Source organism: Sparus aurata, chromosome 6, assembly GCF_900880675.1.
Source record: "Sparus aurata chromosome 6, fSpaAur1.1, whole genome shotgun sequence".
NCBI classification, from domain to species: domain Eukaryota; kingdom Metazoa; phylum Chordata; class Actinopteri; order Spariformes; family Sparidae; genus Sparus; species Sparus aurata.
Window position 1 is genome coordinate 30,887,565 of NC_044192.1, and position 17,936 is coordinate 30,905,500.

Here is a 17,936-nt window from a genome sequence, read left to right on the forward strand (position 1 = left end):
TTTTACGGGCGCGTGCAGCCAGTGGCCTCTCGCGAGACTTTAGCTAGAAGCTAGAAGCGACTTCAATGGTGTTGGTGGCGGACGGCTGTCAGATTAGTAAACGGTGCAGGAGGTAATGGCTAAAGTGGAGCTGACGCCGCTCAGACCATGGGACGACTTCTTCCCTGGCTCGGAGAGGTTCGCGAAGCCAGACACGAAAGATTTGGCGAAATGGAACAACAGAGTTGTCAGCAACCTGCTGTATTATCAGACAAATTATTTGGCTTTGGCCGTCGCTGTTTTCCTCATCGTCGGGTAAGTTAACGCTGCATGACATGTCATCAATACAGCAGCTGTTTATTATAGTGTCTATTTGGTAACGAAAGTTTCGTATAAAGTTGTTCGTAACTCTTTCTCGCGTATTTTTTTTATGTAATGTTACCATGTTGGTGTAAACTGGGATGTAGCCTACTTTAAAGGTTTTAAAATGAGGGTACAAACAGGATGTTGACTCAGAGTTGGAAGGAGTCCCATAAGAATGAATGGGGAGGTTTGTGTGCTAGCATGCAGCGTTACTGTGTGCTCTCAGTGTGAACTCACAGTTTGTATAGGGATGTACAACTGACTTTTTCATTGGCTATAAATAAGCAAAATGTGATGGCATGACGCCCCCATGATGTACTCATCTGCTGGACAGAGGCTGAATTGGAGAAGTAAAAGAGGAGTGTGTAACCAGTGTGAGGGCCCTGACTCATACTGTGCACGAACCCAAATCAAGACTTCTACTCCTTTGAAGAACAAGCACATACCTGGACCACTGCAGACGGCTCTGAGAACTAATCTGATAGCTCCATACAAGGTAGATTCAGTGAGGCCAGAGCAAGTGATTAAACCTCTCATCTAGGAAAATATCTTGGCTTTAGTTGGCACTTTGTTCCAGCCAGAGCCCAGCTTCCTAAAAATAGTGATGCCCTATCCTGGTCCGTCCACTGAGCTGTATGATGACATATTGTTGCTATGGTCATGAAGGCCTCATAAGCCCCGTGTCTAGTCAGCTGTTGTGCTGCAGATAGCACAGCTGTGAGAAAAAATCAGGTCAATCAGCTGTCCCTTCACCCCTGAGTAAGGAGATAATCCGGTATTTGATCATTTCAGTCAATCCTGAAGAATGACCTTAAACCTACAAGGTTGACACAATCAGTTTAATTGTTGCGTTAAAAAAAGGAGAAAAAAGAACAACGTTTGTTATCTTTACGCAGTTTCAAAACAGTTCAACCATGCAATGTGTTTTTGCATGGACCTCATTTGCATTGCCAAAAGTGTTCGGGGCATGCACGTGTGTGTGAGCTTATTTTGTCATAGGATGTATTCGTAAGTACACACACACAAACACACACACACACACAGACGATACCATACTGAAACACCCAATTACATCATCTCAAGTTACCAGCCTGTTACAGTGGTTCTTTATCATTTCTAGCACATTCGCTGAAGTCCTGATGACTGTGGGTCTCCTTGTTAGGGATGGGCCGATAAAAGATTTTATCACTGATGGTGATAAAAGACACTCACAATAAATTGATTAGGGTGAGTCTTTAATTATGGGGACAATTGGGAATCAAGATACTCTCCAATATCCTCACATGAATGACTCGAAAAAGCTGCGCAGCTCGTTGACACACAGTCCTATATTGGTTTCATGACTTGCTCTGTCACCGTGGCTGAAGGCATGACTATCAGACTGTATCCCCAACAAAAACAAACAGAGAGAGGAGGTAACCACTACTTATATACCCTTTAATTGAGCAGGAAGACCTCATGATTTATGATTACCTATAAAAGATTCTTGGATTGTTTTTCACCAAAAAACACGTGTCCTATATGTGATGCAATAAGAATATTTCCTCACAAAATGCGAGGTTGGAGTGACTGATTCCAGCATGTTTTAGTGGAATTTTAGTTTTTATTTTAAACTTCTAAGAATATTTTGATGATTATTGGGACAGTATTATGAATTGCAATAATGTTGGATAGGCTAATATTGACATGACATTTGCATATTGTCCCATGCTGACTTCACCTGCAGTTGTTCTTCACAGTCTTTATGGTTTCACGACATTTCAACACGACGGCCGGCACTCAGTGCAGCTCTCACCTGAGGGTCTTTTGATTAGTATAGTCTCAAGATGAAGAAGAAGCTGTTTGTGCTGCGTTGGCACATTCACCTATGTTTGTGTGATATGCGGAGGAACAAACCTTTTGACCCTATAATCAATATGTCACATGTAAAAGGTCAAGCCAGGTTGGTCACTGGCTGTTTGTCATAAAAATGGAGGAAGAAGACAGTTGGAAATGCAACAGTGAGGTGGAGCAGTAGGAGATGTGAGGTGAGAAATTCTATAAAGAGGCGACACTTGTTACGGTGACATTTGAGGATGTGAGAGACTGTAGTGCAGCGGGTCAAGAGAGGTTTCAAACCCACCAAAGAATGTCAATAATTCAACACACTCACCACTGCACAGTGCAAGTGGTGACTTTCCTTCATTTTTTGTTTGCTATGAAGACGGCAAGAGTTCTCATTATTCCTGTTACCAAGTTAACTAACGCTGCAGGAGAATTTGTTCAGGATTAGTGGCATCCTTATCTTACTCACCTTCGGTTGCATGACACTGTATTGTATGGACAGTTCAGACAATGTCCCACTCTGGGTGAGGAACATATCAGGTAGTTAGTTTTATTTAGTGTCTGTAATAAATTGACCTCACGGCTGAAAATATTGAGGTACTGCCTGACAGATATATTGGTTGGTATTAGCTCATCACTGATATATTGATTTAATCAAAGGTCAGATGATAAGTAACAAGAAATTGGAGGAAAACATGATGTTTTTGAGGGAATTTAGAAACTGTGTTGTCATTGCGTAGTTTGTCCACCAGATGGCAGTAGTAAGTTCTTTTTTTGTCAAGTTCAGGGCATCTTGGTCACTGTAAGAAATTAGGGGACACATATCAAAAATGTTTGTGTGTGTTATGTGTTAATGAAGTCAAATAAACCTTGGTTGATATATTTGTAATCACATTTTATGCACTCTGAAATATCAGTCACTGCCTCGGAAATCCAGAATCCATCAGGACGCTTAACGCAACTTTTTAACATATACTTTTAAAAAATTTCAACTGCGAAATGCCAGATACGAAGAAGGAACATCGTGTCCTAGTTTCAGGCCGAGCTTAGTCTTTTACATTAAAGGTGGGAAATATCTGCACGCTGTAATTGCTTTATTCCTGCTACACTTTGATCACGTACACCTTCATCAACCTGCTCTCTCTATCCGTATCTCTGATTTATCCGGGATCATTAGCGTGTGAAGCCGCATACCTAAAAGGGAGCCTGAGTAAGGTGAACTTGCTGTGTGAGACAGGCTCTTGATCACACGTACTGAGGTCATGAACTGGGCCTGATGTAGTCACTGTGGTTATGCCAAAGCTGGATTTGTCACACAAAGCTTGTCTGTCGAAGGTGTCTGTGCAGGGAGAGCACAGCAGTAGATGTGATGGGGAAAGCTGATATAAGGCTGTTGCAGCAGAACATATACTGCCTATAATATATAATGCCTATAATGCACAGTGGATTGTATTGTCTTTTTTTGGTGTCATAGCTGAATTGTTGCAGGTGTGATGTCATGATTCATCATGATTTGATGTACCGATTTGAAAATGAAAGTTTTTAAGTTTTGAGGGCTTCAAAATACAGTGATTTTCTAGATAGTATAGTGATAGTTAAAATTCACATGTAACTTTTCCGCCATTGGTCCGAAACAAAAAGGAAGTAAGTAACTAAAATCATCAGAATACCTTTCACCAGTGGCGTGCACAGACTTTTTGAAGGGCAGGGGCGAAAAGAAGGGCACTTAAGCGCGCGTTTTGGCTCCCAAGAGGACACTTTAGCGCGCGTTTTGGCTCCCAAGAGGGCACTTTAGCGCGTGTTTTGGCTCCCAAGAGGGCAGTTTATCATGTTTTAACCAGCCAAGGGGGCAGTTTAGTGTGTTTTGCCAATCAAGAGGGCACTTTAGCATGCTTTTTTGGCTCTCAGGAGGGCACTTTAGCACGCGTATTGGCTCTCAGGAGGGCACTTTAGCACGCGTTTTGGCTCTCAGGAGGGCACTTTAGCATGCGTTTTGGCTCTCAGGAGGGCACTTTAGCATGCTTTTTTGGCTCTCAGGAGGGCACTTTAGCACGCGTATTGGCTCTCAGGAGGGCACTTTAGCACGCGTTTTGGCTCTCAGGAGGGCACTTTAGCATGCGTTTTGGCTCTCAGGAGGGCACTTTAGCGCGCATTTTCCAACAATTGGGCCACGAGGGGGGGTGACTGCCCCCCCTGCCCCCCCCCTTGTGCACATCGCTGCCTTTCACCAAAAGTAAAAGTACAGAAAATGCTAAATTTCCCCTTTATTATATTGCTGCATAATAAGTACTGATGCATTAATGTGTTCATCACTTTAATGTTGCTGCAGGTAAAACTGTTGGGTTAATCTATGTTAATACATCATAATTGTACCTCAAAATATTACAATACTTGAGTAACTTCCCTCACAGGTTACTTTAGATTTTAAAATGAACATATTTATTTTCATGGCAAATGTACATTGGTTCCAAACATCAATTATTTGTCTCCATGATTACTAATAATCGGTATCAGCCCTGGGGGAAAAAAAACAAAAACATCAGTCGATCCCTACTATCACATAAGAAAAATAAAAGCCGCAAAACCTCACGCTTGAGAAGCTGGGACAACTTATTGTTTGTGATTTTTGCCTGAAAAATGACAATAAAAAGATTAAAATAACAGCTGCAGATTGATTGTTGGTCGACTCATGTATTGATCAACTCTAGTATCAACACAGTTTTGAGCAGGAATACGCTATTATGCAAACACAAGGTCACCAGTTGTCAAGGCCAGTCCTGTTGTTTCTTAAAAAATACATCCAATAATGGAGGAAAATGCATTCAAAGTGACATTAAATGTTATTATGCGCGTGTGTGTTCAAAGTCCTGTCCTTTACCAGTCGTGTTGCGGTAGAAACAACATCCAACCACTCGGTGGAGCCACTGACCAGCCACACACACACACACACACACACACACACACACACACACACACACGATGCTGCCTGTGCTCTAGTTTGTGTGAGAAGAGTTTCTCACTGAGCCGTCTGCTCTCACGTGTCTTGTGTTGCTGCCCTGCAGGTTCCTGAACCCGCTGGGGATGTTCACAGCCATGGCCGTGGTGTCGGCCGTCTTCCTGGGGTCGGTGTGGGCCGGAGAGAACAGAGCGATCATCAACAACTTCAAGAGGCAGAACCCCACTGCGTTCGTGATCGCCGTCATGGTCGCCAGCTACCTGTTAATCTCTTTGCTGGGAAGCGTCATGGTGTTTATGACTGCAATCACTTTGCCTCTGACCTGTAAGTCCTACAAGATAATGCTGGATAATTTAAATGACTTATTCAACGGATTAAATAATAATGATACCCTTCTCGAGTGATATTATCAGTACATTTGAAGTGGGTTGCAATTAACCTTAGGCAACAGAGTTCACTCACAATCAATGAAACATGTTTTGGACCGAACCCTCTCAGATTCTTACAGACTGATGCTATTATAGTATGACTCGAACAAAAGTTTATAGGTTTGTTTTTGCCAAACATTTCAAACGCCGACAGTCACTCTCCCATCTGCCTTTTCAGTGATATGTGCACACGCTTCCTTTCGCCTCCGCAACATGAAAAATAAACTGGAGAACAAGATCGAGGGGGCCGGACTGAAGAGGTCACCCATGGGCATCTTGCTGGAGGCTCTGGGTCAGCAGGAGGAGAACTTTCAAAAGATCCAGAGCTTTCTGGAGGGAAAACTGAAGGAGTGACTGGACTCACCCACATGTACACATCGTCTGGCCAAAGATTTTGACTCACTTGGATGTAACAGAATAATGTATCTGTCAGTCTAAACCTCTTGAAGCTCCTTTCATACACAGTGTGTTTACCTGTCAAAGCTTGTAATCTGAAGGGCTTTATCTTTACCTCAGGGTATCTGTCACTCCAGCCAGAACTTGTCAGGGCTGCTTTTCTCAAACAGGGATGGGGGCATCTCACGTCTCTGCTATGCAATGTGTCAGTGTTCCCGTGAAACACAGCTGCAGAGTTCTTCCTATGTATGAAATCTGTGTTCAATCAGTCTCAGAAACAGCCGTCAGTCCTGGCAGGTTGCGCTCGACTAAAATTGTGAAATTGTTGCTTTGTAACAAAGAATAAAAAGTGCACACTCGACACGCATCGCTGCCAAGGTGCTCTGAAGGCTGGATTGTTTCAAGTTTTTGAATAATGCCTCCTCGCATAAAGTTTAACAGTTTACTTAAGAACCCATTTGAATAAAAATCAGCCAAGCTAAGGTCTACGCAAATAAAAAAAGAGCCAGACAAAAGAGAAAGCACGGCTTTGTCTCGAGCTTTGAAATACATGTGACTCCAAACACAGATCACTGTGTCAATATTGAAAATTGAAGACTTCAAAGCAGCGAGAGGTCCTGACCCGTGCCCATCAGTATTCCTCCTGCACCTCGGACTGTTTAATCTTGACAGTGCCCCCTGGGTGATGGATTGGCTAACTTTGCTTTCCTTTCCACTTACCCCCAATGCTAATCAATGGGCTGCAGTAGATTATAGTGTGGAGAGCTGGGCGCTGCGCAGTGACAAGGGTGGATTCATCTGCAGTCATTCACCTCCAAACTCGAAAAAGTTGCTGCGTCAGCTACTTCGGCTGTGATTTTAAAAAAAATATTGAATTCCATTTGAAATTGACTGCAGATAACACGAATCCATCTGGAGCACAATGCTCTGTATTTGGTTTTAAAGTGGCTGTGTGTAAGGATTGAAGGAAACATGAAGATAAGAATGATGGGCATTAAACAGAGTAATCACTTCAGAGCTCATATCCATGTTAACCCTTTGCTTTCGAAGTGACTAAAATCCACTTCAGTCATTTCTCTGTGAGGAATTCGTGGTATCTTTGAAATGAGCTCCTCAGATGACCTCTGCACACTCAGGTGTCAGTATTCCAGTGGCCGTCCGGTTTAACTGGGACTCGAGCTGCCAGGTTTTCCCCCTGTGCGCTACTAGAGCACTGATTTATGCCCTCCCCCATGGTGCCTCATCTCCATCCATATTGTGCAACTTTGGAGGAGTGAACATAAAGCACTGGTGGCAATAAAGTCAAGTAAAGTCATGTCTCTGAGGGCACAGTGCAGGCCCTTGTTCTGGCTGCTGCAGCTGCCGTAAAGATCCTACCAACACGTGTTTGTGCTGCTGCACACCCGACAGGTGTGTGTCTTCAGTGTTTGGTCCTTGACACACGTGTAATCCAGGAGAGGAAGTACTCGCCCGCGGTCCAAAAACAACACTTATCCTTTCTGGGTGTTTTTATATCCTTCAACAGCAGTTGACTAACCTGTTATTTTGAAACGACCATCATTTCTTCCGACCGAGTCTTCAGTGAGGCAACAGAAGTCGCGTGACACAAAAACAAACTTGTGTACTGTTTTCACACTAGCTGCTGAGTGACATCTCTGTCGTCCTTATGTAGGATTATGACTTCTTACATCAGCCTCTTGTTTAGTTTCCACAGCACAAAGGCGTGAGAGTAATTTACCATAATACATTGGTTAAAGCGGCTACAAGGAACCTTCATGTTTTGTTTCTGGCGGCCCCTGTGGATAAAAGCGGTATTAATTCCACCGTCGTGTGTCTTGGAGATCTCAGTCTGGATAGCTTGTGCATTAGTTTTGGAAGCAAGTGAAGGAGAGACTCGACATAGTTAGAATCCTGTTTTTCACTAATAGGAAGTAAATAATTAGATTTACTCAAGTAATGTAGTTAAGTACGTTTTTTTATAAACCTGTGCTGTGTTTGATAGTTTCCGTGATCTGCTACTTTATACTTCCACTCCACTACTCCACTTCTTCGGACACAAATATTGTACTTTTTACTCCACTGGATTTGTTTGATTACTTTAGTTACTAGTTTCTCTGCAGATTGTATGCTGCATCAGATGTATAGTATCAAATTTTTTTTTAATAATTTATTTTATTTTTTTATACTATATTGCGGGAAAATATAGTATTTTACTTAAGTACAACTTTGAAGTAGTTGTACTTTGGTATTTCCATTTCCTGCTTCTCCATATTTCCACTCACACACAACTGTTGTACTTTTTACTCCACTACATTTTTTTTGATTAAGTTGAGTTACTAGTTACTTTGCAGATTACATGCTGCATCTGAGCCATAGGGGCGCTTTTTAAAAATGTATTTATCTTATCTGATAATATGAACATTTATTTAAATTGTCAAAAAAGCGCTCAATATCAGAAATATGATATACGTATAATTTACTTTTAAGTTTTATTGTCGTATATTGTCCGATAATTACTTTTTGTGCTGGTTACTTTCAATCTTACCTAAATCATTATTAATATCATGCCTTAACTTTTACTCAAGCTTAAATTTTAGGTACTTTTGACAACACTATTCTTCTTTCTGAACAGCAGTTTTCAGGATCCATGATGGTGAGGTAATGTATTTGTGGCTATGTAAGATTAATAACTGTAATATGATGATGGTGGAATGGACAAACCTTGCTTTAGTGCCGCACCACCAGACTAGAGAGCAGTTTCTTTCCTCAGTCTGTGAAACTCCTCATATCAGCCCCAGCAGTCCGCCATTAAAAATAACTTAAATGATATGACGTATCCAACAGAGATACATCCGTCACTGTGTAACTGTAATAACTAGGTAGAAATAGCTAATCTTCTTGCTGATGGTCATGTGTGCCTATGTAGGCCATATAGAGGCATCAGTATAAACTGAGACTGTTCATTGTAGTACCTTTAATGTTGTCTGGTAAGGCACACTTAGACAACATGCTGCCTTTGAGTTGACCCCTATGCCCCCCCCCCAAGCTCGCCTGCGGGGCTTTGGCTTTTTGCTGGCCAAGCTGGTTAGCCAGCCTGTCATTCAGCAGACCTGCACTACTGCTGATCATATGACACAATAACGACGACCCACTGTGACCTTTGCGGTCTGCTGTATCCTCTTCAGCCTTCCCACACACCCATGCTGCTTTTACTGCCGCCGCGATGGAAGGTCATTCATATTAGCCCATTAACGAGAGTGGAGTGCATGTGGCCGGTCGGCTAATCCAACTATTCCCCCTTCATAAGAGCCATTACTCCGTGGATAAAGGTAAATGTGCTGATCCTGGGGAAGCAACAGCCCAACGTGATTCAAAGTCACTTTAATCTGAGTTTGGCTGAGTCTTACGGCGGGGTTAAGTTGTTGAGTCTGTCACCTGCTCTGTGGGCATTGTTAAGAAATGCTTCTATACTAGTGGCCAGTGAATAGCTAAGTATCAGTACTATTTTTTCTGTTATTCTACGAAAAAAATCATCAATACAACAGAAAGAGTTCTCAAATGCTAGTGTTGATGAAGCACAAGCTGCCGTGTCAATACTTTGTTCAAATAAAATGGTTTAAAGCTGGAAAACCTTTGATTTTTTGCGACTTAGCAGGACAAGCTTTAGACCTAAACACAACTTCAATATCGGCATTAGCCTATACCACCTTATTAAATTGATGGGCTATGGCTAACCCAAACAAACACAGAGCAGGCAGCTAAAACCAATACACTCAGCCGAAAGATGCTGAAACGCTCTGTACAGTTGAGTGGATCTGCAGAGGCAGCTACGGAATATACCTTTAGGATTAAACGTAGACATTAAAGCCACTGTTAATGTTTAGCACAGCTTTAAATTGGGGACTTGGGACAAAGTATAATAAAAGCATCTACAAGAACTTTCATTTTAGATTTTGGTGCCCCCTGCATACAAAAGCGGTATGAGCGCCACCATCTCACAGTATGAGGATACAGATCTCGAGTATCTTTCTCTTTTATTTAATTTTTAACAGATGATGGATGCAATGTCAGCTGGCTGTGTACGATATACAACTCTAATACTATGGCGGTGAAACAAACTAAACTTTGTTTTAGTTGCGTTGAGGTTCATACACCGAGGTAACATGCAAGTCTACAGCTAACAGACTCGCTAGCTCCGTAGTGTCAACAATAATAAGCCCACAGAATGACATAGCTCTGGCACTAGGCTGACACAAAACATTGTGCTCTAAGCCAGCTGTTCTGCTTCCACCTAGCAATACAGAAGGTATCCTGCCGCCTAACCACCAGACACCGGGAAGCATCTTTCCTGAGGCTGAAAAACCTCAGTTCTTCCTCAGCACTTCCCCATAAAAAATAGTTTTAATTTCTGGAATTCGAGCTGGTGACAGGTATTAGGATTAACTATATAAAAATAACCAATCCTCTCTCTGGTGGTCACGTTTGCTAATGTAGGTCATATAGAGGCATCAGTATTAAACTAAGACTGTCATAAACCCAATTCCAAGTTCCTTGTAGTATAATGAGATGGATGTGTCCAGTCTTTTGATACTGGCTTTCAGACAATGTTGTGACATTTGGTCAGTACCAAAAAAATAACAAGGTTCAAATCCAGCCCTAATATCCTGTCCATATTACAGTTTGAAATGTGTTAAATGAGGTGAAAGTACAAAAGCGGCCATTGTTTGTGCAGTTCAGTGTCAGCTGGAACAGCCTGGCCTGATGTCTGGCTGCAGCTGGTGTGAAGCAGCACAGGCTCAGAGACAGAGGGAGACAGCTGGATACAAAGCACTCCCCTCTGCCTGGGGTGAAGCCGAGGAGCTGGAAGTGTCTGAGACCTCCCCTGAGCTCGCTCAAGAAGCACAACACTGCAAGCAAGTAAAGCTCCTCAACTGCAGCCTTCCTTGAGAGGCAACCACCGGCAGGATTCACTTGCAGTGGTAGAAGAATACGCGCTGTCTGGGGAAGGAAGGGAGGGAAAGGAGGTGAAGGGTTATAGCGTAATCTAGGAGGGAAGGGGGGGAGCATACATGTGTACTGCAGACTTCCATTTCATGATGCCTCCAGGGAGGGTTCGGCGCTATAAACACTAGCTTGTCATTCACAGGGAGGACAGATGAACAGGTTATAGGCCGTGATGGGTGTGACAGGTTTTAAAGACTGGTTTGGTTGGTTTACGGCTTAAGGAGGCAGAAAACCAGCCTGGCAACCCAGAAAGGCAACGGGGACGCGGAGCAGAGCGACAGAGCTCTGCAGCAGGCGAGCATTTCTAAAAACAGATCATTTATTCATAATTAGCTCTCATCGTGACTGATTGCAGCCCTGCATTCATCCTAACAAGCTCCAGAAAAAGAGAAAAGCACTGGGATATAGCCAGTACTCTGCAGTTATCTTTTCTAACTATAATCAGCCTCCTTGAATGCACCCCAGATAAGCACTTTCCAAACCATTTATATGTGGAGAATGCCTTTATGTGTTCCAAGACCACCATCCTGAGCTACTGTGACAAAGCCTGCAGAGCAATAAAATGTAAATGAGACTTGGGGTTATTTAGCCATTTCCTCTGTAAGTGATGATAGTCATTGTACTTTTTTCAAACCCAATTTAATTAATTGAACTGGCTGAACAGACGTTCAATTACCTAATTTAATGGATTTGAACTTAAATCCTGTTTCTCTGCACTTATAGGGATGAGGCTTTTGTCTTTGGATTTAATTCCCCTGAGAAGTTTCTGTAGGAATCCCTATTAATAAATACGACCTACAAACCAAACAGCTGATTCAAATGCTTTTTTAATTCAAACGAATGCAATTATACAAATTACTAAGAACCAGCTTAACAACAGTTGTTTACTATATATTACATGCTTTTCAAATACATAAAAATGCTCTAAAAAAAAGAGACAGAACCAGTGTATTTACAATACCAACATTTACATACAGCTTCATTCTCTTGAGAGAAATTAATTGGGAGCACCAGTCCATGATTTCCAGCATGGATGAAATAACCATGTTAAAATAAACTAACAAAAACTGGATTTTCTGTCTTCTTGCACCGACTGATCAGATGTGGCAGTGATATCAAAGTTGGTTACTTTTAGGTAATACTCAAATGGTGTGACAGAAGCATTTGGCTCAATCGTATTGTTAGTACTGACAATGAGATAGAGGGAATACTTTGTAGATGACAAACATGAGTACAGGAAGCTCTATGGCAGCTACAAGCAACACTGTGATAAAACTGGATCTGGTGACTGCACAATGTTCCAGGAAGTAGCCATCTTTTTGACTCATTTTTAATGAGTTCAATCCTTCATTTTGATAAAGTCCTTGTCCGATCCTTCATGCTTACAGTGCTCGTACTTGTGTGTATGTGTGTGTGTGTGTGTGTTCATTGCGGCTCAGTGTCCTCTTATAGAGCTGGTCATAGTCCTCGGTCTCTCTACAGAGAGACACCGGAGAAGTTTAGTCCACATTCCCTTTGGCTATACCACACAGTCCACAGCAGGTCCTGGTATAGATTCAGTGCACAAGTGCCATCACCACAAACACTCGCAATCCAGACATGTTGACGCTCCCGCGGGGTTTTGTTATCATTTGAAAACAGTTTGGCATTCAAACTAAGGGAAAATGAGAGGACTTCGTTTTCTTTACATGCTGAATTCCAGAGGTTCAGTTCCTTCATTCTTTGGATCCCCTTGTACACAAAAAACAGGTAAGTGCAGTCTAAGGCACAGTGACAACTTGTCAAGGTGAAAAATGAGTACAACACGATGACAGACAGGCAACTACACTATTGTTCCCGGTTTTGAGTCTTGCCAGTAAATCTCGTCATCTGGCTCCAGGTTAGTGTTCATTTGGTTACCACTGTGTGGGTCCATTTGGCTGATATCTACGTAGGATCTGTAATAAACAAACAAGATTGACACACATTAGACAGATGGCAGACCGAGTGTAGCTTGTTAACTGTGACTCTAGAATGAATTAACCCTGGGCTGTCGAAGCACTCCTGTCATATTTCAGCACTGTAGCGCAAAGATCAGGAGCTAGGGCAAGAAATGTAAAAAAAAAGTACAAAGTAAGTGTACTTTATGTGTATGTTAAACCCAGGGTCAAACATTCTCAGCCAGCAAAAAAGCAGATGCACAACAATGCACACGCATAGCCTTCAAATGCAACAATATTCAGCGGTCACATTTTTTTCCCCCCTGCCTCACAAGTGCTGTCCCACCACCACACGACATCCAGAGAAAGAATCAGCAAGAGTCATGAAATGATTTGGAGCTTTCTGTCAGTCCCTGCTAGGGCTGGGCAATATGGACTTATTATATTATTGCAATATTTTAGTTATATCACGATACAGACAATATCTCCTAAAAAGCACTTCATAAGTGGTAGGACTGGGTGACAAAATCAAATTTAACTATCTTTGTGCTCGAATATATTAAGTATGCTGGAGGGGTGACTATTAGTACGTTCAAAAAATATTAACACAAAGAGATTATTGATATGTAATGTGTATGAATGGACAGAGTAGGTAAAGGAAAGTATTGGAACAAGTTGAACAAGTGTGGGAAGTTCAGAAAATTATAACCAGGAAAATATCATATTTACACCATATCAGGTTATAACAGTATACAAAATATGATGACAAAATAGTCTCATTAGGAATAACAATTTGATATCACTATATTGCCCAGCCCAAGTCCCTGCCACATCAGAAAAACACACATCACCATCACCATGATAACCCCGCGGGGAAGTTTTACATTCTCGTCTCTCACCCTTTCTTCTGTGCTGGGACTTTAATTACTGTGGGGAAGGGGTTAATTTTCCTGGTCAGTGGCAAAGGCAACAGCACCACACCTCTCTAAAGGCCCCGCAGGGCATGCCATCCTATCACAGCTCCGCCACTCAAACTCTGGGGGACATCTGTGCATGAGAAGGGGGGCAAAGGTCGAGGGTGAATGGCAGCACATGGGCAGGGAGCCTCTGCACAGGCCGAGAGGAAGGCAAACAAAACGAATCTGAGCAACATACTGCGGAGAAATGTGACCACTGGATGACAATATGCTGGCTGGAAGAGGAAGTAGGGCAGGCATGTTTTCTTTTAAAAAGCCATGCAGGTGCCTTATCATACATGATCATGAAGGAGCAGTCAAACATCTCAAAAATGCAGAGTTCACTTCAAAACATCAATAAGCAGACCATGGAGTCACGTTGCAGACAGACTAACAGAAGCAAACGCACAGGCTCCGACCGTTGCTGCTGTTTACTTACTATGAGCTACCTTTCACAAAGGACACCTTACTGAGCCTGTGCCCTCTGGAGGATTGTGGCTGCGCAGGGCTGGAGGCCACCTGCCTGACCCGACAGCCGGGGGAGTAGGAGGAGGAGGGAAAGGAGGAGGAAGGCAGGGAGGAGGTGGAGGAGGAAGCTGAGGAGGAAGAGCTAGCAGGGAAAAAGGCACAGCGCCTCTGGCCATCAGGGCTGTGCCAGGAGCCCTTTATAAGCTGGGAGGCGCCATATCTATAAGAAAGCAGGGCCAGTGGACAGTTAAGGAGGACAGCAGAACCAGTGTTAAGCTCAAAGGGAGAACTGACTGCTGGCTGCACAGATCCTATAATCCTACCGCTGAACCGTGCCGTCATGTGAAGCAGAAAAATGTTTTCTTATTTCCTAACTTGGGCTGAAGAAAAGGTAACACTGGCTACACATCAGTCCACCGTACTGTTGTGTTAGAAGAGTAACAAAACCAAACGGCAGCTTAAATTTTCTGCAACCATCCATTCTAGGTAATTAAACACTGGCGCTTAGCTTCTGGGATAAGCAGGATCAGGGAGTGGCTTATTGGATAAGGAGCTGAGGCCAAGTTTTTTTCTCACCTGTTGTGGGCGGGGTGGCTGTAGGGGGCTGCCGTGTAAGAGTAGGTCTGTGGCGCATGCATGGGCATGTCATATTCCGACATACCACTACTGCTCATGTGGCTGTGCCAGTTCGAGCTGGAGGACGCTGTGGACACTGGAGAGGAAAAATGGTACATGTCAATAAATGTCTCACATACATGTGAACCATAATGCATTACAGTTTATAACATATGGTGCTGTGGTCTAACCTGCAGAGTAGGAGGTGTTTCTGTTGTTGTGGCTGTATGGTGCAGGCATGGTCTGATAGCCCAGGCTCTGCTGGGAGCCTCGGTCGTAGTCGTAGTTGTACGCGGCCTGTTTGTGTGCTGCGTTGCGTTGGTACCAGCCTCTCAGGTGTTCTGCCACCAGAGCCTTTTGGATGTTCTTGCCGATGTGCTCGTTGCTGCGAGGCACCGGGCGGTTCCTGGGTGGCCGCAGCGTGGCGTACGGATTCTGAGACATGCCGTCTATCTCGTCGTTACCGTAGTGACTGTGCATATCATGGCTGTGATACGCTGCTGGTGTCGGGTGGTAGGACGGATTAACATTATAGTGTCCCTCCATCTCATTGTCATACATGTAGACTCCATTAGAGTAAGGCTCTGGCTCTACGTAGCTGGGGTAGCCTGCGACATAGTAGGCTGTCGTTGTTGGACGGGCCCGAGGCTGGTAGGCGTAGCAGCGGGCGTCTGGCTGAGCCAGGTTGGGCATGCTGCCTGTGTTGGCGTACGTGTCTTTTCTGTGGCGGCCGCGCGTCCTGCGTCTGTGTGTGTGGTTGCCAGGGACGCTGTACTCCACACTAGACTGGCTGGTGTAGGAGGAGCCATCATCGAGGACCTCAGTGCTGTTGCTGCGTCGGGCTGGGGAGAGGGTGAACGCTGGGACAGGAAGTTCATTCTCTGTCAGGAACTGGGACTGGGACTCCAGACTACCGCTGCGCTGGCGGAAATGTTGTGGAGCGTCCTCTGATCTGCAAGTGGAAAACACTTCATTGAAAAGCTGTTTTGACTCTGAAACACCAAAACAAACCAGTATCTGTTGACGAAGCAGATATTCAGAAGGGAAAAAAAGAGTCCTACCTGAGCTGGGTGCTGCTGTAGGCGTTGCGGGTAAGGAGGGGGGTGGGGGGCATGCTGCGTGCGTCACGTGGCTGTCTGGAAGACGGTTTGAACGGGCTGCTGTGGCTCGATAAGGCATCACGGTGACTGTAGTGGAGGGATTCCTGGACGTGACCGTAATTTAATCTGGAACACAGATAAGAAAGATGTTTTCAGGGTGAAGCTTTTTATTCAAATTAACTTCTCTACTCTCTCTTCACTCAAGCTCTAAAAAGAAGGAGAATAAAAACACCTTGTGTTTTTGCTTGAATGCAGCACTAGTCATCACTTACAGCTGAATGATTGCCATTACATACTCCATTGGTCTCTCCTCTAATGCAGCAACAAGCATTTAGTGTTTAAAATGAGTTTAATCTCTGAAGCTGAGAGCAACACATATCAATTTGCTAACACTCAAGAAGCAGCAGCCTTTCACACTAAGTTTCCAGAGCCACTTTCCTGTTTCCCTTTCCCTCTCAGTTTGGGATTGTTGTCTGCTCCTTCACAGGCAGCGACATGTTCTTTTCCATCTATTTTTAAAGCTGGTGTGTTGGGCTGATAAGCAGGAGATTGTTGGAGAGGCAGGAGAAGGAGGGAGGAGGTGACTGGCAGGAATGCAGCTCTGGATCTAGTCTACAGGTCTGTACTGGCTCCATGCTTAAGACTCATGCTGAATATTAACATATTAATATCCTTCATGGTTGTGAATGCTAGCCGTTTACCTGCTGTCTGCGTGCTGGTCATTAGAAGAGGCCCGTCTGTCTTTGCTGTAATGGATGTCCAGAGTTTCTGCATGATGAGGTCTTGGGGAATACTGAACCGACCTGGACCGCTGCCTCTGGGAAATGAGCTCATCATCTGGGAGATAAGTGTGATTGCTTGGTTAAAATTAATGTAACATGCCCTAAATGAGGGAGGAAGGAGTGAAACACAATGAGTATGGCTATGCCTGGGCACTTACCATCATCCAGAGTGAGGCTGTCAGACAGAGAGCTGAGGTCTGAAGGGTTGACATCATCTGATAAGAGAGGAGAGGAAACGGACTTCAGAGACGCCTCTGATATTCTACTTTTTAAATAGTGACCGACTTGTCAAACAATCACCACTTCACAGTCAAATAAAAAATCATAGTCATTAAAAAATAAATGTCAAGATTTGATGTAAAGCAAAGTCTGTGGGGGGACTTGTTTTGCATGGGGGGAGTGAGTCCTGGCATTAAAGTGGCTAAATCCCCAAGAAAGAAAAGGGAACAGCTGCTAACTTGTTTACGTTTATAACATTAGTGGCTAGGTTAAGTTCAGGGTGACATAAGATTTTTAGCGTGTAGGGTGCTAGCTTGGGGGTTGTTGTTGTTTCCCGTAGCAGCAAGGATTTTGAAAAGGGTAACACTTGTGCCTGCAGTCTACATCCATTGAGTCAGCCTATGCTGTTTTTGACATCTACCTGCTAAGATCAGTGAGGCTCTCTGGGTGGGTTTCTTTCCCTTCTTGATCCTGTAGGCGTTGATCTCCTTCTCAATATCCTCCAGCTTCCTCATTGCATCCAGACAGTTGTTCCTCCTCTTTTTCTTCACCGTCTTGCAGAGGTCGCCCTCATTGGATAATTTGATGGCAGCTTCCACGATCTTCTGCTGCAATGCGAACCTGCTCTCCAGATTCCTCAGATGTGGGTCCTACAGGGAAAAACAGTGTGCACAGAGTTAATGGGGGAATTTCCCCAAAATAATGACACATCCTGTCAAAGACCGAAGAGAGAAACAGATTTCAAGACACAAGGAATTTATCTAAAAACATTCATTTTCAGTGTGCTGACATGTTCATATTCACATTAATATTCATGTTTCCCCTGACTTGCAGATGGCAAACAAGCATTATGCAATATAAGCCTCAAAACACATGTTAAACTCTTAATCCTCAGACTCACATAGTCCAGTGATCTAAATGATCTGT

At 43.6% G+C, this 17,936-nt stretch overlaps 2 protein-coding genes across 6 annotated transcripts in view; one reads left to right on the forward strand and one right to left on the reverse strand.

Moving 5' to 3' along the window:
* Positions 1 to 19: 19 nt before the first annotated feature.
* On the forward strand, positions 20 to 6,339 carry arl6ip5a (ADP-ribosylation factor-like 6 interacting protein 5a). The gene is made up of 3 exons (XM_030418984.1): positions 20 to 294; positions 5,229 to 5,446; positions 5,729 to 6,339. The coding sequence occupies exons 1-3, from the start codon at positions 116 to 118 to the stop codon at positions 5,902 to 5,904; spliced, it is 573 nt and encodes a 190-aa protein (XP_030274844.1). The 5' UTR covers positions 20 to 115; the 3' UTR covers positions 5,905 to 6,339.
* Positions 6,340 to 11,760: 5,421 nt separating this feature from the next.
* Positions 11,761 to 17,936, reverse strand: part of frmd4ba (FERM domain containing 4Ba) — a 52,271-nt gene continuing 46,095 nt past the window's right edge. For 2 of the 5 annotated variants that reach the window (XM_030418981.1, XM_030418977.1), the window contains exons 17-24: positions 17,431 to 17,659; positions 16,949 to 17,005; positions 16,710 to 16,845; positions 15,970 to 16,134; positions 15,100 to 15,860; positions 14,870 to 15,005; positions 14,265 to 14,513; positions 12,747 to 12,887 (exon numbers count right to left, since the gene is read on the reverse strand). In XM_030418981.1, coding sequence (XP_030274841.1) covers position 12,887; positions 14,265 to 14,513; positions 14,870 to 15,005; positions 15,100 to 15,860; positions 15,970 to 16,134; positions 16,710 to 16,845; positions 16,949 to 17,005; positions 17,431 to 17,659 — 1,734 coding nt within the window. In that variant the 3' untranslated portion in view covers positions 12,747 to 12,886. Of the gene's footprint in view, positions 12,888 to 13,768; positions 13,917 to 14,264; positions 14,514 to 14,869; positions 15,006 to 15,099; positions 15,861 to 15,969; positions 16,135 to 16,709; positions 16,846 to 16,948; positions 17,006 to 17,430; positions 17,660 to 17,936 lie in introns of all 5 variants that reach the window. The other 3 variants (XM_030418978.1, XM_030418980.1, XM_030418979.1) reach the window with 3 other exon arrangements.